This window comes from Brachycentrus maculatus, unplaced genomic scaffold (genome assembly GCF_059751285.1).
Source record: "Brachycentrus maculatus isolate JH-2025_06_01 unplaced genomic scaffold, ASM5975128v1 h1tg000190l, whole genome shotgun sequence".
Taxonomy (NCBI): domain Eukaryota; kingdom Metazoa; phylum Arthropoda; class Insecta; order Trichoptera; family Brachycentridae; genus Brachycentrus; species Brachycentrus maculatus.
The window spans coordinates 1,086,502-1,113,927 of record NW_028280941.1 but is presented as its reverse complement, the minus strand read 5'-3'; the positions used below and the strand labels follow the sequence as shown (position 1 = coordinate 1,113,927).

Genomic DNA, 27,426 nt, shown 5'->3' with positions numbered 1-27,426 from the left:
TAGTTTAACTTCTAAAATTATCTAGATTGCATGAACACATTAGATATAATATACGTATCTTAACCGTTAGAGTGCTGAGAATCGATATATCGACTCTGATCTATTTTGCTAAAAAACGCGGCCGTCGATATACCGACGATTACACCAGTGTATTTTGGCGGCCGAGCTTTCGTTAAAAATATTCATAAATAATCAAATTTAACTAATTTTTAGTGAAAAATTGGAATGTGTTTTTTTGTAGAAACCTGTTGTTTGGGGACTACAATGTCCACTAAATTTTAAATGGACCATTTTTGCAAAAAAAACTCTTCAGCAATAAGAAAAAATCTCTGCACAATAGCGGTTAATTTTTTAATAATGTTGTATAATAGACAGCAAACTAATCGACCATTTCTACGTACCTATACTATTGTCAGCCATTAAATGACATACGAAAAATTTAATGTTAAAAACAGTAAAATGAAAGTTCGTTAGACTTTACAGCCCGTATCTTTTTAAAATATCTTTTTTTATATCTTTGTTCATTGATTAAAAAAAATACTTGACAATTCCGATTGAATTCATGGGAAAATCTTTTCTTCAAGAAAAAAATATTTAAAGAAATATTGAAGCATTACAAGGCCACAACTCCAAAGTTAAATCTTAGCTTTGGATACGGTGTTTGAAAATGATGGGGGATGCATCAAAATATCACAATAGATTAAAAAAATATTGGTATCAAGTATAATTGAAATAAAAAATGGAGGGAAACTCGTATTTCCACAAAGTGACTGCCGAATCAATTAACAAAAAAAATCTCGATTTAAATTGGTTCATTTGTGGCTTACGATAGTATATATGGTATAAAGTATAGTTTATCTGGAGGGGATCGAAATATCGAATGTAAATACAGTAATACCCCGCTTAACGCCACCCCTATTTACGCTGTTTCGCTATAACGCTGTTTTAATAGGGTGGTTCAGTGATTCACCGAGGAAGGAAAAAATGCAATCTATTGTATTACTCGGGGATTTCCAAATATTTATTCGGTCGCGTGTACGGCGTGTCGACTCCCAATCAATTTCTACCGTTTCGGTTGTATGCATTCCCAATAAGTTTATATATGTACTACAATAATGTTTTACCGTTTAAAACGCATTAGTTTTTGTATATAAATTCGCGATAATTGCGTACAAAAATGGCAGACATTCGTGCAAGGAATTTTGCGTACCATTGTCATTTATAAATATGTGGAAAATAGACCCGATTAGCGCATTTTGCTGTTACGGATTATTACCGCGCTAGCGGGGTTTTTTGTATGTTTTTTTTAGATGAAGTTCCATTTATTATTTACCTTACTTATTCTGTACAAGGTTTTTAGATCATTACGTGGATCTTTGTTTCTTCTGGCTTATTTATTTTAATTTTTATCTGTGTTGGGAATAGGAAAAAACAACTAGTTGGGCCAATCAGGAACTTTTTAGCATTTGCTCATTACTAGGAGAAAACCATATAAAATTCCTCAGGAGAAGCCTGACTGTTGATTGTCGTCAACGGGCCTTCCATTCCACTAGAAGAGGGTTCGGTATTTTGTGTCCTAGCTTGGTTTATGGTACCAATGTCCTTGTCATTGGTACCATAAACCAAGCTGGGACACAAAATAGCTTGTCAATTTTTATCATGTATGATACTACATCTCGTGAGAGTTCCATATGAAGTAATACGGATCCGATATCGGATAGGTGTTAGTATCACCCAGGCTCCTGCAACGCGCCTTCAGCTGTTGTCTTTGAAATCTCAAGCTAAACGGGGTATTACTGTACTTATTTTTAGCGTTTTAGATAAACAGAACGCAATTCATATTGATTTTGGTTTTAAAAAGTATTCCGTCACAGGTCGTATCTCCCAAGGCAGTGAATCCACTATAGAGGGGGTCATCAACGCGGACCCTGAAGTAGATTCCCTAGATGCGGACCACAGAGAAAATGATAATTCTCCTGACGAGGTAATGGTCCCGCAGGAAGCTCCCGGGACACAATCATTTCAGGTCATATGAATGATACGAATGAATCATATGAATGTTGCACTCACGTTGTTTTTCCCTATGCTGGATTCAAATTGCAGAATCAGTCTGCGCAGCCATTGAAAAAGAATCGAGTCCAAAGGCAACATAACCTATTATTTATATTGTAAATAATAGCATGACGTTTGCACTAGTTTGCATTTTTTTAAATTGCACATATTTCATACATCAACATGAATGATTTGCCTGCTTATTTTATTTATTTTTATTATTAATATTTTAAATATTTATAGCATTTACTTTGTGACTAGTCATTTTTCCATTTTTTTTATTCTTTCTTACAAAGATGTTAGTAATGTTAATATAAAACTATTCACTACGATTTTTTGTCTACCGGGTTTCCAGATGTGCCCGTCTCTTCGTCAGAACAATTACTACACCAGCATGTAAACAATCTGGACGTCACTACCATAGCACTATTCACACACTTTCAACTACACAAAATGTTAATCACATGTGTTTTTAGTCGACCCGTGGACCAACATGCATTAAGGATTGCAGAACAACATGCACTAAGGTTGTTAGTAAAAATTTGCCAGGATTATAAAGGTTAAAAGGAATCGGCGGGGTCTAAAATGGGTGGTGACAAATCTTGAATAGTGCTTTGATAGTGACGTGTATTGTCTTCATGCTGGTGTAGTAATTGTCCTGACGAAGAGATGGGTTCGTTTCGAAACCGGTAGACAAAAATCTCGGTAAGAGGTTATCTACTAATAGTTTTGTAAAAAAAATTGTCACCAAAAACTATTCGTTTTGGTAAGTACATTAATTTAAAACATTGTTACATATATTTTCTGATTCGTTTTAAAATTTAAGCTTTCATCATACATAGGTTCTGAACATTGTTATATAGAAAAAATATTAAACAATTATTACAATGAATCCACCTTTATACTATATTGAATACAAATATAGAGTTATTTTACGTCATTATTTTTTTTAAAGTAGCTAAGAGTACATTTTCAGTTTCATTATTATTTATTTAATTTTATTTGTGAATTCAACAGAAAAGTGACATCAAGTTTTACACATATACGAGTATTATAAAACAAGTACCTACTCGTACTGTTACAGTTACAAAATTCCACATTTGTAAATTTATATTCCTAACTTGCCCATTGACGATGATTAAGTTTAGGGAACTTTACCGTAAGTAATCGTTTTTTTTTAAATTTTTGTGATTAAAAAGTTACTCTCAAATATTTTTAAAAACAATGTGAAGCAAAATTAATTAATGATATATTCCAATATTGTCATTCGAATATTTCAACATTCGTAATCACAAATTTATGGATATTGAAAATAATCACAATAATCTTCAGTTTCATTTTAAAAACTTGCTTTTATCATATTATAACCTTCTGTATAAAAAACGAGAAGTCTTTAGAACTTACAGGGTAGGTACAAAAATTCTAAATATGTAGAATCGACATGCTGCCTCTTTCATTCAGCCTTTCTGATCTAATTTTCATTATTACTTACAAGAAAGAAAATGCACTCGGACAGTAAGCATAAAATCAATGCTGAATTACTAAATATACATTTATGTAGGTGTATTGGCGTTTAGCTCCAATGCACATCATTTTTTGTTATAACAGTGTTTCGATAAGATATGGGATTTAAAAACAAAGCAATAATACGAATTTTTTTATTCTGTGGGGTAAAATCTTTTCTATTTCTTCTTCCTTCTTATGGATCCTCAGATCTGTCTGTTCGCTTGTCTTTTTTCTTGTATTCTATGGACATGGGCATCCCAGAATCGTCTTCGTTGTCTTCCCCATCTGACTCTATCTCCGTACTACACATTTTCCGAATTTCCGTGTTTCTAATTCGGTCTCTTAACGTGTTTCCGGTTATGCATCTCAACATCCTTATTTCTATAGTTCTTAAAATATATTTGATCCTCTCTGTGTCTTCTCTGGTTTCTATCTCATATGTGGCAATCGGTCTTATTGGTTGCGCCAAATGGTCACATTTCGGGCCCACCCCACCGCTTTACTGATCTACGCCTGGATACTGTCTTTTTTGTGAATTGAAAGCATTGTTAACTTTGTGATATGGTAACACTCTCCTTATCGTTCATCGTTCACTTTTTTAAAAGTGATATTACACAAAGTGAATAATGAAAGTGTCCGCCTCCGTAGTGTAATGGTCAGCACGCTCTACCGTACTGGAGGTCCCGGGTTCGATTCCCAGGGAGGGTCAAATAAATATAAGTGATTTTTTCACTCTAAAATTTATTCAATATTACCCTGGACTGGTACCTGAAGCGGAGGGCTGATCACATTTCCTTCATGTGTTAATGATCAAGATAACACTGCGTTTATATAATGCAGTGCCCTATGCACCATTGAGGTGCGGATAAGGGTTCGGATGAATGAATGAATAATGAATGATAAGGAGAGTGTTGGATACAATAAATTTAAGGGGCAATTTCAAAATCAATTCCAGACCGCTTATTTAAATATCCACTATCAGCATAATGCTACAATAGAAAAACCGATTACCGATTATTTTAGGAAATAACTGGAAATATACTTTTCAGACCGACATGAACATCGACGACGCCGAAGTGCAGCTTTTGATCGACAGCGGCAACATGGAGCAGCTGGCGGCGCTGGTCCTAAACGGTGAAGGAGACAGGCTAGTTGGGCACATGGCCCGTAACCCAGAATTGCAGGCCTTTTTGGACAATGTACCATCGTACATGGTAAATATTGTACATAAAATAAAGAAGTTATTTTAATAATTCCCAAGTAAAGAAACCCAGATTTAGACACAACCAAAATGTTATGATTTAACCCTTTCCGGTGCCCCAAAATTAAAAAAAAAATCAAGGTAGACAGTTAAATTCCAATTGGAAAAAATCTGTAGTCCTCTGCTCCACATACTATTGTAAAAGATACAAATGACAAAATGTAACCTTGGAATTTAAGTAAATAATACTAATGATGAAAAACATGTCGAATAACATGGGACCTAAGAGCAAAAAATCGATGTCGAATGAGATTCGACATTGTACCAGTAAGGGTAACTATAAGGGTAACTATAAGTAAGGGTAATATAACTGAAGTTATAAGCTGCATAAAAATTTATCCCAATTTGTAAAAAATCCGGTTAAGATCTTAGAAATATTTCCATAAAAGGGTCTCTGTCAAATTGAAGTGTTCTTAAATCAACCATAGATGCTACTACGAACTAAGACATAAAAATTTATGATATGTCTATGAGTTCAAAAAATTTGAATGGTGTCAATCATGGGTAAAAAATGGGAAATGTTACACGTGTATAAAGTGATGATTTAACTAGTCTATGACAGATATCCAGACTTTCATATTCTTCGTCGTCTTTGTTGAGATATCAACATATAAGAGAGATTTTCGTAAATCAAATTCCAATCCTGAAACAATTAAATTGTCAACAAATTTAAAGGGATTAACTACTATTTTAATATTATTTTTTGACATCTCATCAAAGATGAAGAAGAATATGGAAGTGTGGGCATTTACGAGGCTGACGACCGTCATAGGCTAGTTTAAGTGATCATTTTACACACGTGTAACATTCACCAATTCTACCCATTATTGACATCACACTACTCAAATTCTTGGAAGTTCTATATATATGAACCAATTTTGAAACATTATTCTTGAATCACTAGAACTTCACTAGAGACATCTATTGGTGAGATGAAAATAAACTTTTTATTGAGCAGAAACTCTTTTATTAGTATGTGAGGTCCGAATCCTGGATTATAATCACACACTTGAGAAATTAAGCTTAATTTGACCAGATATTTTACTACTAAAATTCCATTTCTTATTACCAAAATCGACCATTCCCAGAACCTAAGAAGTGTGCGTGTAACATGCTACAATGTCACTTGTATTTTGTACTTCCAGAACAAGATAAAGCGCGTGCACGTCTCCGCCCGCGAGGGCGCCCTGCGCGACCTGCAGTCGGCGCTGGACCGGCGCAAGTTCGCCGTGGCGCGCGACCACGTCACGCCGGCCGGCGCCACGCCGCTGCACGTGGCCGTGCTCTTCGGCCACACGGCCGTGGTGCGCTACCTGGCCGGCAGGTACGTCACCACTCTACAATGCTAGATCCCGCGCCCTACCGCAAATTAGTATAGTTTAGTATAGTGAGACCCGCAGTCGGCGCTGGACCGGCGCAAGTTCGCTAATGGTCTCGTTTGTTATTTTTATTTAGATTTCCCGAGACATTGTCTGCAGTGGATTTCGAGGGAAGAACAGCTCTCCACTATGCTGCAGTGCTGAAGGATAACGGACACTATTACAATATACTGCTGAATATGGGCGCCAACCCTAAAGACCAGGATGACGTACGTACCATTCAAATCTCAAGTTTATTAAATGACATTCTGCTTCGTTTTACTCCACATTACTGAGGGACCTTTGTGGAAGCAATGACTCTTCTCTAGTCATCACCGAGGTGCCTGCTGCTGCCTTAACTTGATCGGTCCATCGTGTGGGGTCTTCCTCTCCCTCTCTTTCCCTCCAGGCTACCAATCACAACCGGTTGTTCCAGGCTATCCTCATTGCCACGCGCAACGTGTCCAAACAGACACTGGCCAGAGTCAAGCCATCCAATTATAATTCCTGACGAATGGGACATATGACATATGGAGGGAGAAATATCATATAGGCGGGCAGCTGCTAACGCCATAAATACACAAATATGTTCTTCTTCGTGGGTTACAACCTGTGTGATGATTGATTTGCTTCTTTCATAGTCAGTCTTCACCAGTCTCAATCCTCCACTCGTCTCTTTAATTCGGCGTACCCGCTACAGCGCATGTCGGAGATAATTTAGTCCATGTAGTTTATGCGGGGTCGTCCTCTGCAGTTTGTGCTTTCGCACATTCCCTCCGTAATCGTAAGAAGCAGGCCTGGGTATCTTATATTTTGGCCTTTCCATTTAGCTCGCTGTTGTGTTACTTTATTCAGTAGGCATTTAGTCCCCCCAGCCCTGCTTAATACCTCGTTGTTCCCTACATGTTCCAACTGAATCCCCAACATGCGCCTGTAGCACCACATCTCAAACGCCTCCAGCCACCCGCGTTCTGCCTGTCCGATAGTCCACGTTTCGCTTCCAAACAACAGTATGCTGACTAGAGTATTTAAATAAGTGTGAGATCTCAAGCGTACAAATTAAAAACGCGACCGGATGCGCGGGAAGCTAGACTTATCTATACGGACATTTTTTTTGCAGAATATATATTGGAATAATTTAAAAATAATAATAATCATACTTTTTTCATTCATTTTTTTCATTCAAACCCTTATCCGCACCCTAATGGTGCATAGGGCACTGTATCATACAAACGCAGTGTTATCTTGATAGTTAACACATGAAGGAAAGGTGATCAGCCCTCCGCTTCAGGCTCCAGTCCAAATAATATGGAATAAATATTAGAGTGAAAAAGTCACTTTTATTTATTTGACCCCCCTGGGAATCGAACCCGGGACCTCATTAACTCTTTTCTTTTCAAAACCATATATTTGTTTCGAAGAAAAACTTGTGTTTTTATACTAAAACGATGTTTTTAGAATGACAAAAAAATACCAGGCTTTGAAGAAAATTTATTCATTAAAAATTATTCATTACTGGGCCTTAATATAGTAAACAAATATCTTATTTATTTGTTGATTTGGTGTTTAATTTGTAGAACTCCATTTTAATTTATGTATTAATTTTAAATCAAACACAGATTTTTTGAGTCTACTAACTTAGTAGACTCAAAAAATCTGTGTTTTATTTCAAATTAATACATAAAATATCTAATTGGTCATATAAATAATATTTTCTCAAATGGATATGGGAGGCCATCTGGTTTATCTGCGATTCCTAATCTTGAAAAATTAAATTTAAATCTCGTCGCTTTTAGTAATTAGTAAGTATTTTAGTAATTATTGTTAAAGTCTTTTTAAACTTAAGAAATTACCTGATTCAGAATGGAAATACACCCGAGGATTACCAAGACAATGAAAAGTTCTTGTCCCATAAGCAACTGCTTAAAGATTTTGGAGCCGAAGAAAATTTGGCCGATGAAATGTTGAACGATAAAGGTAAGATTTTTTAAAATTACAATTATTCGTACATCATTAAAAGTACAGTCGATTCCGCTTAATTGGGACATTAATTTTTCACTATGTATATAAAATACTAAAATAGATAGTACACTTGGCATTTAAAATATTTCAGGAAGAATCTAACATTCGTTTTAAAAGCGTCTCTGCTAATTGAAAAACTTACTTAACTCAAACACAGATGCTGCCGAGATGTGAAAGAAGGTGTCAATTGAGCATAAATACATCTTCCGAAATTTGATTACTGTTTTTCTCAATCATGGGTAGAATGGTTCTTATAATGTGATCATTTAAACAAGCATATGACAGGTCGTGAGTTCTGTAAATATCCAGACTTCCATATTCATATACGTCTATGTTGATATCATCAATATCACACTCTTCTTATCATTAATCGTTCACTTAAAAATTCTACTTAATGAACTACGTCAGTGAACGATGAATAATAAGGAGAGTGTGAATTTTGTGAATGTTTTTTTAAAAATCTTTTTTAACTCTTTACCATTTAATAATTATTTTATTTTCAAAACCATACATTTATTTGGAATATTTTTTTTTCTGTACAAAAGCGGTGTTTTAAGCAAAAAATGCAACTACATCAACCCTTTACGGTCTGTAAAAAAAATTGAAAATTCCACCAGGTCCACAATAGATTTACAGCATTACAGGGTAAAACAATACATCCAAGTTTTTTTTTTAAATAAAACTACACTTGTGTTAAAAAAAATCTGAATGTATACAATCTTGTCTCTTATTATTACATTTTATAGACATCTATAGATGAAAAAAAATATGTTTGCTTGTATTTTTAACACTAAACTGATGAAGAAAAAAAATATCGAATGACATTTGACATAGAACTCACCGGAATAAAGTCAATGTCGAATGACATTCGACATAGGACCGGAAAGGGTTAAAACCTCGGTATTCCGAACTAATGGGGGGAGGGGGTGTTGTTGTTGCTCCGGCTAGGTGAAGTCTAAGAACAGGACGTCATTATCTCAAATTCTAGTGCTAGATGTATGACGTGATTATCTTGGCCGCAAAATTTTTTTTACAATTGAATTTAAGCATATGGGAGGCTATTTTTTACATTTGACCGGATCATGTTGTCCGTTATACCCAAAGTTCGTTAAATAGAGGTCCGTTTATCGAGGTTTTACTGTACGTCAAATTTTACCTGGGTTTAAGGAAAATTAAGTTGCGAGTTATTGATTATCTCGCCTTGATTTCGAACTCCTTTCAATTAATCGGAGAGGTCACTCGATTGTGTCACGTTTTCGGTCCAAATAAGCGGAATCGACTGTATATCACGATATGTGCGGTAAGATAGATACGACAATAATAGGCATGCATAATACATTATTATGTACGTTATGACTAGAGCAGAAGATTACAATGCATTTTATGAGTTGGTGGCAAAAACTATTTGTGTCGTGTTACACGCCACGCCTTATTTATTTATTTTTTTACTTGAATTGGCAAATTTATTATTGTTGGAATTTTCAACACGAAATTATACACTTAGTTGAACACTGTCTGCTGATTAAACAGTTTGGTCGTAAAATTTGCTTTTATCTTGTCTCTTTCAACTATGTAGTTCTTACAATTGATGCATTCTGTAGCATATTATATTTTCTATCGATAATGTACATAATTATAATATAAAATGAATAATCCTTTCTCGTCCTGATGAAGTATGTACCTTAATAGATACACCGTCGTTTTAAGACTGATATTATATATTCAATATATTATTGACAGTAATTTTGCAATATGTAAATATTTTTAGTATAAAATACTTCGTTCCTTTTGAGAAATTCACGTATTATTTTATTTTGTTTTTTGGAAAATATTAAAATATTAGTGTAAAATTGAATTTTCTGCAGAAAAAACCTTATATCTGCTAAATTAGATAAAAAATTATTTATCCATCATTATACACGCACTGAATTAGATTAAAGTTTTGTACTGAAATTTATAATATATTATTAGATTAAAACCAATATTTTTAGCTTTTCCACTTTATTTTTATTTGACCAGCGACCGGGTTTCGTCGTTGACCCGGTCGCTGGTCCGACATCATCAGACTGGTGGGAGGCTATACAAATTGTTATGTTATATATAAAACAAGGCAGGAGTTGATAACCATGATTTGATATAATTTTATTGAGAAATTAATTTAATTCAATTCAATTTAATTCAATTCAATCTCAATAAAATTATATCAAATCATGGTTATCAACTACTGTCTTGTTTTATATATAACATAACAATTTGTTTAGCCTCCCACCAATCTGATGATTTCGGTAACGACGAAACCCGGTCGCTGATCAAATAAAAATAAAGTGGAAAAGCTAAAAATATTGGTTTTAATCTAATAATATATTAAAAATGCAATTCCATCACGAAGTGTCAGTGCATAATATAAATCTACTGAAATTTACAGATGGAACTATCTTTTATATATGTAATAAAATATCAACTTTATAGTTTTTTACACATTTATTTTATCTGACCAGTGATCGGGTTTTGTCGTTACTGACAACATTAGGCTGGTGGGAGGCTGGACAAAATTTTAAGTTTTATATACAACAAGGCAGGGGTTTGAAAACTATGATTTTATATAATTTTTCTGACGAAAGGAATTAATATTGAATGAATTTCAGAAGTGAGTTATTTTTAGTAACAAGTACATTTAAGAGATCATAAGGGTTACTTTAAAAAGTGGGATTTTATTGTTTATTAAAATCCTACCATATATATAACATACATTATTAGGTATATAATTAAACTCAAAACTCATTTCACCATAAAAACTTTATAAAATCATAGTTTTCAACGCCTGCCTTGTTATATTTATAACATAGACACATTTTGTCTAGCCTGTTACTTGTCTGATAATATCGGTAACGATGAAATCCGGTCACTGGACAAATAAAATTAAAAATGGAAAAACTATATATTAGTTGATTATTATATTTGCACTTAATTAGAAAAAATGTTTGTTTTTAATTTTTATCATTAAAAAATAACTAGATGAGAAGGTAACGTATTGTTTATCGTTATGATACTTTCATTTATGAAATAAACAGCTTTATGATGTTAAATGGAAAATGGTTATAATAAATAGAGAATTAAATTAATTTCAAATCACTCGTAAACGAGTGGAGGCTTATTGAATATAAAAAATAAAGTCAGAATGTTTCACAAATTAAATGTAGAGAATTGACGAATGTTGCTTGTGTGATGATCAGTCAACTACGACGTGGTAACGTCCCGGCGCGAGCTCATGGACCAGGAGACCATCGCCGTGCTGGGGCGCTGCTACCGGCTGCTGCAGGACCACCGCCGCCCCTCGCGCTCCGTGCCCCCGCCCAGCGCCTCCTCCAACCAGGGCCCGCCCACCACCTTCCTGGGACGCTTCCTCACCAAGTCCGTCTTCGACAAGATCAAGCTCCGGATCACCAAGCTGGACCACAACCTCTTCGATGTCATATGGCCTGCTGTGAAGAAACTCCCGGATAATAAAAACGCTATCGAAACAGTAGAAGAAGACTTCAACGGAGGAATAGTCGCTCCAGATTACTACGCATACGCAACATTCGAAGAATTTACTATCCCCCTGATCAAAGATCTACACTGTATAAATATATACTCAGACCTGCAAAAGCACCCCGAGTCTATATTTTTCCCTAAATCAAACGTACAACAGAGTACTGACGAGGAGTCAGAATCCAGGTTTTTGATCAATCTCAATATTGATCTACCAGGAAAATATATTCTCGCCGGTACTGTGGAGTGCAGTCGTAACCTCAATGCCTTCGAATTACCCTTGAACATGAATGTCGGACAACTCGAGATGGTGGAACGACACTTGACCAACATTCTACTCAGCGACGAGTTTGCTAAATTGGTCAACTATGATAAAGAAAAAGTTGAGGAAAAGGCTGGTATATATTACACTATGAATGAGGTATTAGATACTCCTTCGGAGATCCGAGCTATCCTAGCAGCCTCGGGACTTCTCATTCCTCTGTGTGACAGTAAGGAGATCGACGACGACAAGCGACTGCACGGGAAGCACTGGCCCTACGGACGAGGAGTGTTCTTGAGCCACGATAGCAATTTAGCCGTTTGGATAAACGTCCAAGACCACATTCGCGTGTTGACTTGCACCTCGCACCATCATCCGGCCGAAGTGGGCCACGCTTACTCCATGATGTCCAGAGTCATGATCCATTTAGGCGAGAACCTAGAATACAAATGGGACGAAAAGCTCGGATTCTTGTCGGCGCGTCCTAGCTTCCTGGGAACCTCGCTTCACTTCAGTCTGACTATGAATTTACCCTACCTCTGTAAAGAACCAGATAACCTCAAACACCTGTGCACGGTACGAGGGTTGAATCACAGAGAGACCCACAGTCCAGAAATAGTCAGGATCGGCAACTATCAGAGCTTGGGAATTACAGAACTGCAGACATTCCACGACTACACAACAGCAATAGGGAATATCATACAACTGGAGAAAGACTTGGCGATGCAGAACTCGATGCATATTGCTGAAATGTTTGTAAATATTTTCCGTAGGAAGCGAAGCGGCTTGGTGGATACCAATATATAACCACAGCAAACTAACAACAAACTTTTCTTTATCTCTTGCTTGCCCTCACTCGTATAATTTTATAATCAATATTCAAAATCCCGAAATGGATTATTTGCCATAAGTAGCGATAGTGGTTTTAGTGAAATCGGAATATTATTCAGTGATGTTATTTTAGTGAATTATTAAACAAACCATGTGCGAGAACTTCTTACTTACCATCGGATTCTTTAGGTCAGTACTCATGCAGATTGGTAACAGCTCTCAATCACGAACGAATTCAGCCAACTCGCGTTTTATGAAGACATCATAACAGACTCACATTATGTTATTCTTGAATCTGATATCCGACACCATATATGGTACATTCGCACGTACCTGGACGTTCGTGATTCAGGGCTGTGTTCGATCTTTTTCCGTATTTTTCATTCCTTCGGCAACTGCAAAACTTTTGGAGTCGTTTCTTGCGTGTTTCTGTCAGCACAATATTTCAATTTCGCTTCACTTAATCACGCTAAAGCTACAATACATTCCACTTTAATTTCATATCAGTACCATACTGCGTCCGATGTGCGTAAGAAGTTATTATCGTACTAACTTGGTGTTTTTTTAAGCTTGGTTAAATATGAATACAAAATCATCGATTAAATGTGCTTAAACATTAACAATATACAGTAGAACTCCTATAATCCGAATCAATTAAGACTGGACCCCATCCCGATAGTCAAAAATTCGGATTTTTTAATGATTTTTTTCCGAAAACGAGTACCAACGTCAAGTTATTAAGCTAACACCAGTAAAATCAAATTAAGGTTAACCCTGACAAGGTTTTCTCTCCAGTTTCCTCTATCTTGGTCATCCTAACATTCTAGCTCCGCAGGAATACCGCATCCGTTTTACGATTGTTTTCTCTACATTTCGTCGTGCTTATTTTTCATATTTCAATTAATTACTGTATGTTTGTTGAAAACGGAAGAAAAAAACAATTTTTGTAAAAGAAGAGCATTGAATTATTAAAAAAATTTATATATTTTAAAGCTTTTAATAAATTAAATGGATTTTTTATGTGAATTACAAATTGAATTACAATTTACTGTAAATTACAATTTGATAAAAATCAAAGTAAATAATGCTTTCTTTTTCCATATGCATTTTTTGTGAAACAAAATCCATGCATAAATTTTATTTCTTAGATACATTTTTTACATTTTTTAGAAATTATATGTATTACGGCTCTTTAGGCATAGCCTGTGTTGAGCCGAAATACTTACATGTTAATACAATATATATATTTTTTAATTTCTAGATTTTATACATTACATACAATAGATACAAATCAAAGTAATTGTTTTCCAAACATCTCGATCAAAGTAAGTTTGATTGCCATCATCCATTTTCAGCCAGCCAAGTCGCGTAGATGGAATCATTATTTCGCGAATCGCAGTACGATTCAGTCTTATTTTTTTTCTTCTTCTGAGATTCTGAAAGCAATTCGGATAGTTGGAGTTTGGATAATTGAAGTTCTGCTGTAATCTTAATGTACCGACTTTGAAGCTTCCTGCTTGCGTGTTGTGAATATTGTGGGTTGTATTTTATTATCACGAATTTGTTATTGAAACACCCTGTGTTATTTTGTGTACGTTTGTTTATTGTTATCATCATAACATGCTGTTTATAAAAAATATTTTTAAAACTTGTGTAAAACTAAATTAAATATGTAATATTTTCTCGCCCCATACTTGTCTATGTATCCTTTGAGAATATCTGTTTTTTTAAACAAAAAATGAAGTAATATGTAGTAGAGCTTAACCGTGTGCAGAAAAATTAATGTTAACATCATCACTTACACCAGCTGATGATAAGTTGAGTTCGGTATCAATGCGTAATAGTTTTTCTCACAATTTATTCGAATGTACCAATTGATTATTTTTTCTGTATTTATTCTCTGGAGTAAAGCAAATCAAATTAAAAAATAAATCTTTAATCTTGATAAATATCCCTCGGGTGTAAAATCCGGGATTTTTGCACATACAGAGATTTGAATATACTTAAATGTTGTTAACGAAATGTTGTACTTGCAATTTTAAAAAAAAAGTCTAATACAACAATAGTGTTCATTTTACTGCGAAGAATGATACAGTTGTAAAAATATCAAATGTATTCTATGGGATGTATAGTCAAGTACAGGGTTACACAATAAATATTGCAGGCGGTTTGATGAAAACTTTTACTGTGAAAAGAAAATACAAGGCACACAAAAAACTGTCATAATGAGTACTAAAATTTGTATGAAATTAGTTTTTTTGTACACAAATTTATTTGGTCAAAACTAATCATTTCTAAAAAAAATTACGTCTCCTTTAAAATATTTTTTTCCACATAGAAAGTGTCATCGAACTGCAAACGATATTATGTATTTTATATGTCAAACCATATAACCGAGTGTTCCGTGTTTTAAAACCATTAAAACCTACATACATAATATGTCCACATGTGATTCCTGTAATTAATATTGTGTAGAAAATACACTCTGTTAATAGCCTGAACAATGCCTACATACATAATAGCCAATATCGACTGACGGCTGACATTCCACCCTCCCATACACCTCCCACATATCGCTCACTCCTTTCAAGAACGCCATAAATCAAAAAGCGACAATTTTCAGTTGTGCATGTTTTCGAAATGCCCAGAAAATGTACTATATCCCAAAAAAGCGGCATATTTTTAACTTAATATCTACCCGCTACAGGGCAGAAAGTGTTGTTTTTGCATTTTGAAGAAAAGGGGTTTGTTTAATTATTTTTTCAAATATACTAAATATTTTTCAAATGGAGAAAAAACCTTCAAGTTTTACCTAAAAAGATCTGTTGCACAATAAAAAGTTAAATAAGTGGCTTGATATTTATTTTTAATCATTGTATTATTTTTTAAACTTTAGAAACGTTCTCTTGAAAAATCAAGTTTTTTTTATTTATGACGTTCTTGAAAGGAGTGAGCGATATTAGTCCATCGGCCGCTCGTCAAACAATCGCCTCTAACTTTTGCTTCGTATATGTGTCAGGCATAGATCGATGTTTTCTAGAATACCATTATCTATCCACACACACACAGATCCATGATTGCCTTGAAGGAAAACTCTACATTAATGTAAAAAAGTACGAACTAAAAATGAAGCATTACCACTTTCATATTATTTTTCGACATCTCAACATAGATGACGAAGAATATGGAAGTCAGGGCATTTATGGGGCTTACGACCGTCATAGGCTGGTTTAAGTTATTACTTTACACACGTGTAACATTCACAAATTCTACCCAAGATTGACAACCACAAAAATTCTCACAAAAAAATCACTGTTAAATTCTTGTTCTTATTAATCCAGATTTGTGAACAAGTATTTGGACACACTCGAAATAATGTTATTAAAAAAACATCTGGTCAAATTATAATATAAAATAATAAAATTAAAAGGTTATTTTCTAGCGCTTCTCATGTATGTGATTATAATCCCGGATTCGGACCTGAATAAGAGTTTCTGCTTAATAAAAAAGCGTCTTTATCTCACCAATAGATATCTGTCTTAATAATTCTAGTGATGCTTGTACAATGTTTCGAAATTGGATCATATATATATATATATATATATATATATATATATATATATATATATATATATATATATATATATATATATATATATATATATATATATATATATATATATATATATATATATATATATATATATATATATATATATATATATATAAATATATATATATATATATATATATATATATATATATATATATATATATATATATATATATATATATATATATATATATATATATATATATATATATATATATATATATACAATATATAAATGTATCTTTGATCCATTGGATCATAAATAGGATTCATTCCGAATCAGTATATATAAATATATATTAGAGTCTCTAACTTCAATTTCATTTTATATATATTTTTTTTAATGAAATTGAATAAGTTTTAAATATTACTTATTGAATCGGCATTAATTTTGTGGAATGACATGTTGATTACTTAAAAAAACACTTGAATAATACCGATTAATGAGTTTTATTTCATAACACATGTGAAAAGCAAAAAAAAATTGTCTTTTACTCCGCTCGTGTGTAGTGAAATAAAACTAATAGTTATAAAACAAACCCTGAAGACGGCAACAGGTTGTTGCCGAAACTAGTTTTTTTTTTGTGAGTGATGAGAGTTTAAGTGAGTGGATCAAAAACAAGTCTTTTTAAATTAAAAATTAGAAAATTAGAAATTGGTATATATATATATATATATATATATATATATATATATATATATATATATATATATATATATATATATATATATATATATATATATATATATATATATATATATATATATATATATATATATATATATATATATATATATATATATATATTATATATATATATATATATATATATATATATATATATATATATATATATACTACTTCCGAGAATTTGAGTAGTGTAGTTGTCAATCATGGGTAGAATTGTTGAATGTTACACGTGTGTAAAGTGATCACTCAAATCATCCTATGACGGTCGTAAGCCCCGTAAATGCCTAGACTTCCATATTCTTCTTCATCTTTGTGAGATGTCAAAAAAATAATATGAAAAATAACTCCTATAATTGGAGATGTTCATAATGTTATCATTACCACTTTTTTTAAATACATATATAATTCACAGCTGTGTGCATTTTTTACGACGTGCCTAGCACTCGTTTTCGTATTAAGTTTTCCCATAAAGGTACATATATGACTCCGTAACGATCGATCGGAAAACCCTTTCAATATTTGATGAATACTTTCAGATACACCGAACTCGGAATATAACGGACAAGTGGATATACCGATTTTCCGGACGGAAGAAGGCAGATATTTGGCCTCGTGTAAGCTGTATTCAAATTACATAATATACCTATATTCGACAAACAGTCATGGATTATGTATCGATACATGAGTAGGCATCTATTGATGTTGGGATAGCGTGATAATGCTTTACTTAATTGCCTATTCAAATAACACGTGTGCTAAATAAAACATAATGTATTCGGCCTTTGAATTCTTCAATAAAGTTCTTTAGTTTGAGACGATATTAGCTTAGTATTGGACGCTTTTTCCGTAGATAAATATTTAGAACTATTATATTCCAATACGAATTTACAGTGAACTTACATTTTGTTTATTTTTAAATATATCCCAGTAAGAAATTTCAGTGAAATGTGAATTTAGAAAATAATTGCCGAACGGGATTGAGTCGGTTCATGGCCCGGTGGTTAGTGTCGTGGACTTGGGTCAGTGGTTCTAGGCTCGAATCCACTATATCACAACTTGATTCATATTTAAAAACACAAACAGCTTTGGTTTATAAATAAAAATCGTAAATTTCAAATACAAAAATTTACAAATCAAAAGTTTTCTAATACGATTTTTTTAAAACAATACGATCAACGTTTTGTAACAAGCATTTTGATGAATCAAGAGTTGCAAACAGTGACGTCATTCGTACACTAAAATTAGCGTTATGTTTCGATATATTTCCACAGAAATGAAAAAAAGTGTTAACCCTCGGTCTACCGCAAACAAAAACATTCGATAACTACCGTTCTGGGTCCAATAGACCCTTGTGTAAAGTGTGATACTTTACTAGTGACCCCGTGAACGTTATATATTGTTACTTACTTACTTCAGTCTTCTTGTGTCTGGTATTGACCAAAGGCCTCCCTCTTGGACTTCCACAGTTGTCTGTTGGACGCGACTCTCTTCTAGTGCAGGCCAGCCACTTTCTTAATGTCATCGGACCATCTTGTCTGGGGTCTACCCACGCTTCTGCGCCCTGTTCTAGGCCTCCAGTCAAGCACCTTTTTCGTCCACCTGTTCTCAGACATACGTGCCACATGATTTGCCCAGTTCCGTATTTGTTCCGCGGTTCCGCAACATATTGTTATCTCCATAAAATTTACATATTATATTAACCCTTAAATGCATGATTTTTCAATGTTTTAATTTTTTTAATCTCTGATAACAATAACTTAATGTCAAGAAAGTACGCACAGCGCAATATAGTTGTAAAAGACTGACTTAATTTTACCACCTAGGCGTGTGGCAAATATGCAACAGTGTGAATGATAACAATTCCAGGCGACCGAAGGATGTTTCAACTGATATGAAACTGTTGTTGCAGAGTTGCAACTGTATAAATTTAAGGGTTAAGAGTTTAAATAAACCCAACATTAACTTCGGAACGGGTCTATTGGACCCACTTGGTAGACAGAGGGTTAATCACGACCCAAAAAAACTAAGTTCAACAATCACTGAAAATTCTTATTAAAAAAAACAGTTTCACAAATAAATTGATTGAAATAAGTTGGTTATCAATTTTTCTCTGATTTTGATTGACTTTTAGTTTTTATAAGCATGGCCAATAACGCGTTCGGGTCGCCAGGGGTACAGAACCGCGGTAATGGAGATGATGTGTTCGCAGCTCTGGGCGATCCCCTGATCAAGGGGCTGACAGAGGTGGCCAACGCCAGGCCCAAGGACCCCATAGCGTTCCTAGCTACCTACTTGTACAACTTCGCCAACCAGAACAAGTCCAGGCTAAAAACCCAGGTATTCCATATTTTCTTACCTCTTAACCTCTCGAGTAGTAAGAAACGTATTAACCGTTTGACTGTTGAGAAGCAATATATTGACTCTTTTATATTTTAAGTATTAATTTTTAAATTAAACACAAATTTTTTGAGTCCACTAAGTTGTATTTTATTAACAAAAATACATGCCATGTCTATAAATTCTTCCTTTCCTTGAAAATAAATATAAGGGTATGTACCTACATCCCCCATTAGCTACTGTTGTCTCCCATAAATTATTGCTGCACATGTTAAAACTGTCAGTTAATACATAAATTAAAATGGAGTTCTACAAATTAAACGCCAAATCAATAAATAATCTCTTTTGAGGTCTTTCGACGCCTCTTTTGTTCTCCCAGTGTCTATTTTAAAGTTTTTGGGGTCCATCTTGTGAAATCCTGTCTTGTTATCACTAAAGTGATGTATAAACTATGGCAAAAGTGTATTTTATCCTTATTGATTGAGTTCGTGTTTATTTTGTAACATATTTCCATGATACATTTTGACTTTAAGATGGACAGGTCGGTTGCTGTTAACCCCCCACAGTGTTTATGTCGTATGATCATCTTTTTTGGGGTCTTCTGATGCCTCTTTTACTCTCCCAAGGTCTCCATTTTAAAATTTTTGGGGTCCATCTTGTGGGTCCTATCTTGCAATAATCCCGCTCATTGCCACTTGAGTTTTGCCACACGATCCATGAAATCCTCTCTTTTGGTTCTGTTCATGATATCTTCATTTCTTACTTTATCCACCAGGCTTAAACCAAGCATGGATCTTTTAATGGATCGTGTGGATTTGAGCTTTTTATTTATTTATTTCAAAAGATATTACATACATAAATCATAAATACATATAATATTCTCGATGAGTAATTTATATTTCTCATTTTGGGACATGGGATTAAGGTTAACAAGACTGGAACACAAATAATGAAGTAACAATTTTTTTTTTAATAACCAAAACTAATACTTATACATGGCAAAATATAAAAACAATAAACAAGTATAATAAATACGCACAAGAAGCATATTTAAAATAAATTAATGAGAAAACATAAGGTAAGAAGCATATTTCAAATAAACAAACGAGAAAATATAAAAAATGAGAAAATATAACAAATGAGAATATATAAGCTTCTCTGCATTTCTTTTTGTCAGAGTCCTACGGCTATAGTGCAAATGTGTAGTAAATAAATAGTGACAGAAATAAACAATATTTTGAGTGTATCTACAAATTGTTGGTATTAAATGGTACAGGAATCCGCCACGCTGATAACAGAAGATGCGCTTCATCCGGGCCCGGAGACTGACCACGGGCTGGGCCCCATGGCGGCTCACGGAGCACCCCTCACGACGGGGCGACCTGCCCTACCCCCAACCCCGCCTGCCCCCTACACGCCCGGGGCCCCCGAGGCAGCCTTCAGCAGTGACAATAGGGTACCTATTATTCTTAGTACTTACCTTTGTGCAACATTTTGAGTGTTCAAACGTTAAAAAAAAATTACAAAACACTTGTGTTCACAAATCTGGATTGTCCAATTAGGAGTTATTTTTTGCATCTCAAACATAGATGAAGAAGAATATGGAAGTCTGGGTATTTACAGGGCTTATGACCTGTAATAACCAGTCTATGACAGGTCATAAGCCCTGTAAATATCCAGGCATTCATCATCTTCTTCATCTTTGTTGAGATGTCAAAAAAAAGTGAAATTGAATCATTTTGTGTAAATCAGTTTTCTGCAACCTTTTCTCACTTACGACACAACAACATTCTTCCTAGAATTCTGCGGCACACTAAAAGCTAAAATATATCTTCAACTTCAAAACCCTTATCCGCACCTGATGGTGCATAGGACACTGCACCATATAAACGCAGTGTTATCTTGATTGTTAACACATGAAGTAAAGGTGATCAGACCTCCGTTTTAGGTACCAGTCCAGGGTAATATCGAATAAATATTAGAGTGAAAAATCATTTTTATTTACTTGATATTTGACTGAATTGATTCGAGCCCTGAACCTTCAGTACAGTAGTCGAGCGTGCTGACCACACTACGGAGGCAGACAATCATAAATGTATACCATTGAAAAATTATTGAGTTATAATAATTATTATTTACTATATTTTTTTAAAAAGACATAATTTAGAAAAATAATTTTCCAGTTTTAAATACAATACATTGTAAAATTTTAAAATGTCAAATACATTGAATTTGACCACGACACACTGGTTGCGGAGCACTTGATATAAATGATAAAAAACACAAATAATTATCTTTAAAAAAATATTTGAAAGTATAAAAACTTAATTTAAATTAAACTCTGAAGAGGGCAACAGGTTGTGGCCGAAACTAGTTGGTTAATAAAAATGTGAGTGGATCAAAACACAATCTTTTTATTTCTCAAAATAATATATCAATTGATCCACAAAGTTAATGCTTTCAATATTCAAAACATATAATAAGATTGTTGAAATATTGTGTTCTGTGTAGGACGAGCACGGACAGTCCATGCTGCACTTTGCAGCCGCGCGCAGTCACGCCCGGGGAGCTCTGCTGCAGCTAGCCCGAGAAGCGGGGGTCAGCCCTGCTTACCGGGACCAGCTCTACCGCACAGCGCGAGACGTGTCCCTCCAAGCCAACCTTCCCGAGAACACCAACGAACTGGACCGCTGGCTTGTGGAGACAGCTGCTACAGGTCTAATATCAATATCATCACGGGATTTGATAATTATGAACATATCGTTGTCGTAGAGGAGAAAGTGACCAAGTGCATTTTTTACAAAAACGTGATCATTGACTATTTGATATCTTACTAGCTTGATAGTGCCCTGAAAAAAATCCTAAAGGATTTTAAACTTGGAAGTATAATATATTGACTTGTTAAAAATGACCAACTGGATTGATGTTTATTTTCTTGGCAAGCAAAAGTGACTTAAATGGCCCTCCTGAACATTTTACGTTTTGTTAGTTGGTCACTTTTTCCTGTACGACTACGATATAGTTATAAGATATTTTTTACTTTGCAGTATGGTAATTTAACACTCTCCTTATCATTCATTGTTTACTTTGTGTAAAACCATTTTAAAAAAACACTAATTTGTGACTACTGGTATAACACAAAGTGAGCGATGAATGATAAGCAAAGTGTTAAATAGTTAAGACCTTAACAAAGATATTGGTATATAATATTCATGTAAAAATATTGGATACTTCCTTCTTTTTGCTTTTGAAATGAGGCCAGTGTATAAGGTAAAATTACTCTTCTCGTCCTTAAGCATCAATCAACTGAACGGGTAGAAATACCTTTCCCGTCCGAAGTATGTTAAGAAGACAGTTTCATACTTGAATACTGCAATTAATCTGTTCGTGAAGTTTCTTTGGAAAAAAACTGTATCTAGGGAGTGAGTTTTTTTTGTTTTTTACTTTTTGTAATTTTATTTCATAGTCAATACTATAAGCAATATATTTTCTTGGATAAAAAAATATTTACATGAGTAAACATGATTTATATAAAAATTATCAAAGTTTTAAGTAAAATGCTGTGGGTATAACAGAAAAGTGTGGTATTAGCCTTTGAATACAACTACAGATGGCAGTATAAGTACCATTTTAGTAGAATGCCCATACTCCTTTGAGGAAAGTTTTGTTTGGATGACCATGTACGGATATACACCACCCGGTCAAGTTAATTATAGCTAATGTTGATTTTTGTTGATGCAAAGGTTTTGTTTATGACCTAGTCATTTAAAAATACAGTATTTTAAAATAAGCATTAGGCTGAGTTGGGCAGGTATCTATACAAAATAGTGAAACCACAGATAAAGATATAAAATGCTTAAATTACTCCCTGTCCCCTCTTGACCAACCTAAGTTTAGCGAATATTGCTTTAATTTTGTATATTTTATTTTCACAGGGGAAACAGAGAGAGTTAGAGAACTTGTATTGGAAGGATATGATCACATTCTGGATGTGGTTGATGATGAAGGAATTCCAATAACCGAAATCGTCGCACACCGAGGTCTTTCCGAAATGAGCAGCTTGTTTGCCATCATACCTGAATTTGAGGTGATTTTTTTTCAATTGTAAAAAAAAACTTAAATCCACAAAGGCTTATTTTTTGCCCGTATGTGGTAAGGGCCAAGGGGTAAAAAAAATAATTAAACAAAGTTTGGCAATTTAAAACTATGTAAATTTTTCTACCTATTCTTCATCCTTCAACGTCCCTAGGACATAACTCTAAAATTAAGACTTAGCTGTAAAGCTAAAATATGGTGTTTGAAAATAATGCGGAATGCATCAAAACTCGTGTCAAATAGATTTTAAAAAATAGTGGTAAATACCGAGTAAATTTAATTTCTACAATTTATTTATTTTAAGGACAGTATAAATATTATTGAATTCACATTTCTAGGAAACAAGGGAGCGTCTCCATCAAGCCATCCGTCAAGGCGATGAAGACTATGTGCATAAAGTATTAGCTGCATCCAACATGGGTGGGCAGGGAGCTAGACAGATGCTGTCGGGCCGTGTATTGGCGACTGCCAAGAACTCCTTCGGTCGCTGCTCCCTCCATATTGCCGTTCTCGCCCAGAAAGAAGAATTAGCCGAGTTCATTGCCAGGACTTATCCTGAGACACTGAGACTTGGAGACAATGTAAGATGTTTTCCTGTAAATTAACCTCCCTCCCTTATTGAAAATATCGCTCACTCCTTTCGAGAACGTCATAAATAAAAAAAAAAGATTTTTCAGGAGAATGTTTTTAAATTTAAAAAATATAGTACAATTTATTAAAAATAAATATGAAGCCACCTATTGAACTTTTTACCATGCAACAGATCTTTTTAGGTAAAACATGAAAGTTTTTTCTCCATTTGAAAAATATTTAGTATAAAACAATAAATATAAACAATAAATAATAAAACAATACCTTTTCTTCAAAATGTAAAAACAACACTTTCTGCCCTGTAGCGGGTAAATATTAAGCTAAAAATATGCCGCTTTTGCTGGGATATAATAGGTACATTTTTTGGGTATTCCGAAAACATGCACAACTGAAAATTGTTGATTTTTGATAAATGACATTGTTGAAAGGAGTAAGCGATATGTAATGCACATGCAGAGTACCTAACGGATAACACTAAACCGTATTGGGTACACCAGGTCAAAAAACTAAAATGATTCCAAACCATAATGTGTATGCTTCAAGCATATAAACACCCTTCGGACACCCTTTAATGTATTTTTACATATCGCTCACTCCTTTCAAGAACGTCATAAATCAAAAAACTTGATTTTTCAGGAGAACGTTTTTAAAGTTTAAAAATAAAACACAATGTATTAAAAATAAATATCAGCCACTTATCGAACTTTTTACTGCGCAACAGATCTTTTTAGGTAAAACCTGAAGGTTTTTTCTCCATTTGAAAAATATTTAGTATATTTCAAAAAATAATAAAACAATACATTTTCTTCAAAATGCAAAAATAACGTTTTCTGCCCTGTAGCGGGTAAATATTATGTTAAAAATATGCCTCTTTGCTGGGATATAGTACATTTTCTGGGCATTTCGAAAACATGCTCACCTGAAAATTGACGATTTTTGATTTATGACGTTCTTGAAAGGAGTAGGCGATATGTTACATAGATCTTAGAGGTACCTCCGCCATATTGACTGTCTTTCAGTGTTACTGGCATTTTTGTATAATTATTTGTTTTGTCTTCACACAAAAAAAACCCGCTTCTTTTTATGCATATATTAAGAAAAAGAAAATACGATGGAGGTGTTTAATGTGCTACATATAATTTGTGCACTTCACCGTCTAAAAATAACTCGTGTAACCTAAATGATTTATTAGTGAACATACAGTAAGACCCCCACTAAACACTGTTTCAGTATTACGTTGTAGTGCTAATATTCCTTAAAATTGGTAATGTATTTTTCACTATGATACTCACATGAAGTCTCATGGCACAGTCTACTTTCATAGCGTTATAGTGCATGTAAAGACAAATTTGTTTAGTGCTAGACCTTATTGAAATATATACTAGAAAAGTGACTAGTAGGTAACTGTTACATTTCTGGTTATCCAATTTGATATTTTTGTTAATTTTTTCAGTTTATGTTTTTGATGTCAAATATATCAGGAGCTAGAAATATGCATACGCAACCAAATTTGTGTACGGTTTGGCATGATTAGCTTTAAATAAACCAAATTACGCAAAAACTTTGTTTTTGAAAACGATTGCCCATGTCTAACTTATAACCTGAGTTATATAAGTGGGGTCTTTCTGTAAAAATTAAGACATGCATTAATATTTATATTGAACAAAGTATTTATAATTTTAATAATTGTTTTACAATATGCACGTAAAGAATAAAAAAATGACTTAGGCATTTTGTCAAATTGCTAAACGTTAAACTATGTAAAAGCTCAAGTACAGGCCACTCAATAATGTTCTAAATACAGAGCTTTCGTTAGAACGAGGTTGATGTAGGTATTATTTGCAGTGTACTTGTTACTTGGTATGAGTGGCTACAATTTACCGGTACAAAATCCCGGTACTAAAGTATGCCGGCCAGATAGGTTCTATTACGGTAACCGGAGTCGCTAGTGGTATACTTTTGATGTATCTAATAGCCGGCACAATACAGAAATGATCTGCAGACAATCAGACGTCTGGTTTATTTATTTATATATGATTTCCGGTATCAACGTTTTACTAACGATAATGAATGTTTGACTAAACTTCCACTAAGATATTGCACTGATTTGATTTGACTAATTGTTTTTGATCAGTTGGAGCGTACAGCATTACACTACGCCATGGGGGTTGACAATGTGGAGTCTATCAGCAGGATACTAATCAAAGCCGGAGCTAAACGCGTTCTCAAGGACCTGAAAGGAAGGCAGCCTTCTTACTACTTCATGAACAAATCGGATATCCTTCGACTGAAGGAGGAGGAAGAGGGATATTAGAAATGATACATTAGTAATTTCACTAAATCCTAGAGATGTGTTGTATTGAATCAATCGGGATATTATGATCTCTTGATAGTTTAGGTATATGGTGTAAACCTTTTTTACAAAGAATAGTGATTATAAAAAACATACTCCCTCGCATTAAGTAATTTTTATAGTTATACAAAATCAACTTTATAGTGCTTAGTATAAAACACACATAGATTTCTAAATAAACATTTTTTAGATTAGTGCAGAACTGGATAGTTTTTTTGACTGGAGGATCACATTTAGAATATACATATAAGATAATCGTTTTTCTAATCCCTTATCCGCACCTAATGGTGTAAAGGGCACTGAATTGTACCGACAGCATTACCTTGATCGTTAGTTACATGAAGGGAAGGTTGATTAGTGGTCAGGGTGATTAAATAAATATTACAGTGAAAAATCACTTATATTTATTTATACTACCTGGGAATAGAACCCGAGACTTTCCGCAGTACATATTACACTACGGAGACACAAGAGAATCAAATGACAACATGATATGTTCATGTTGTGGATAAAAAAATTCCAGTCCTTAGCTAACTTAAAATCCCTTTGTCACTTAAATTTAATAAAATTATATTCTTTTAACATCTTTGAGTTCCAATTGGTAGTTAAGCAAAGTAACTATCTGAACAGTGGATTTAAATTTGATGTTTTTTTTAAATATACTTTATGTAGATTGGCGCCATGGTAAATTCCAAGTATAATAAAAATATTTGTCTGATTTACAATAAAAAGCGCCATTCACACAAAATATCATCTCAAGGGCACTTTACAAAGTAAGTCAGCAGTGAAAGTGTGTACTATTGTTTTTCACTTTTCCATCTTTTATTTTTGGTTGTATGGTGATGTTACACATGAATATGGACTCTATATGGGTCAAAGCCTCCTTGACTGCATCGTAAAGAGATTTCATTGTATAAACATTT

General features: G+C 33.9%; 2 protein-coding genes across 2 annotated transcripts in view; both read left to right on the top strand.

Annotated features, from left to right (window-relative positions):
• LOC148307758 (uncharacterized) overlaps positions 1-12,799 on the top strand; it is a 45,281-nt gene extending 32,482 nt beyond the window's left edge. Inside the window, exons 9-13 of the mRNA XM_088262865.1 lie at positions 4,608-4,772; positions 5,965-6,143; positions 6,275-6,407; positions 8,040-8,154; positions 11,433-12,799. Coding sequence (XP_088118991.1) covers positions 4,608-4,772; positions 5,965-6,143; positions 6,275-6,407; positions 8,040-8,154; positions 11,433-12,799 — 1,959 coding nt within the window. The remainder of the gene's footprint in view (positions 1-4,607; positions 4,773-5,964; positions 6,144-6,274; positions 6,408-8,039; positions 8,155-11,432) is intronic.
• A 6,470-nt stretch (positions 12,800-19,269) lies between these two features.
• LOC148307757 (uncharacterized) lies at positions 19,270-26,464 on the top strand. The gene is made up of 6 exons (XM_088262864.1): positions 19,270-19,464; positions 20,741-20,920; positions 21,976-22,180; positions 23,400-23,551; positions 23,898-24,140; positions 26,285-26,464. The coding sequence occupies exons 1-6, from the start codon at positions 19,270-19,272 to the stop codon at positions 26,462-26,464; spliced, it is 1,155 nt and encodes a 384-aa protein (XP_088118990.1).
• Positions 26,465-27,426: the final 962 nt, after the last annotated feature.

Coding starts and splice junctions, on each gene's coding strand:
- LOC148307757 (XM_088262864.1), top strand. CDS start 19,270: ATGGCCAATAACGCGTTCGGGTCGCCAGGGGTACAGAACCGCGGTAAT. Junction 20,921..21,975: donor CCTTCAGCAGTGACAATAGG/GTACCTATTATT, acceptor TGTTCTGTGTAG/GACGAGCACGGACAGTCCAT. Junction 22,181..23,399: donor TGTGGAGACAGCTGCTACAG/GTCTAATATCAA, acceptor TTATTTTCACAG/GGGAAACAGAGAGAGTTAGA.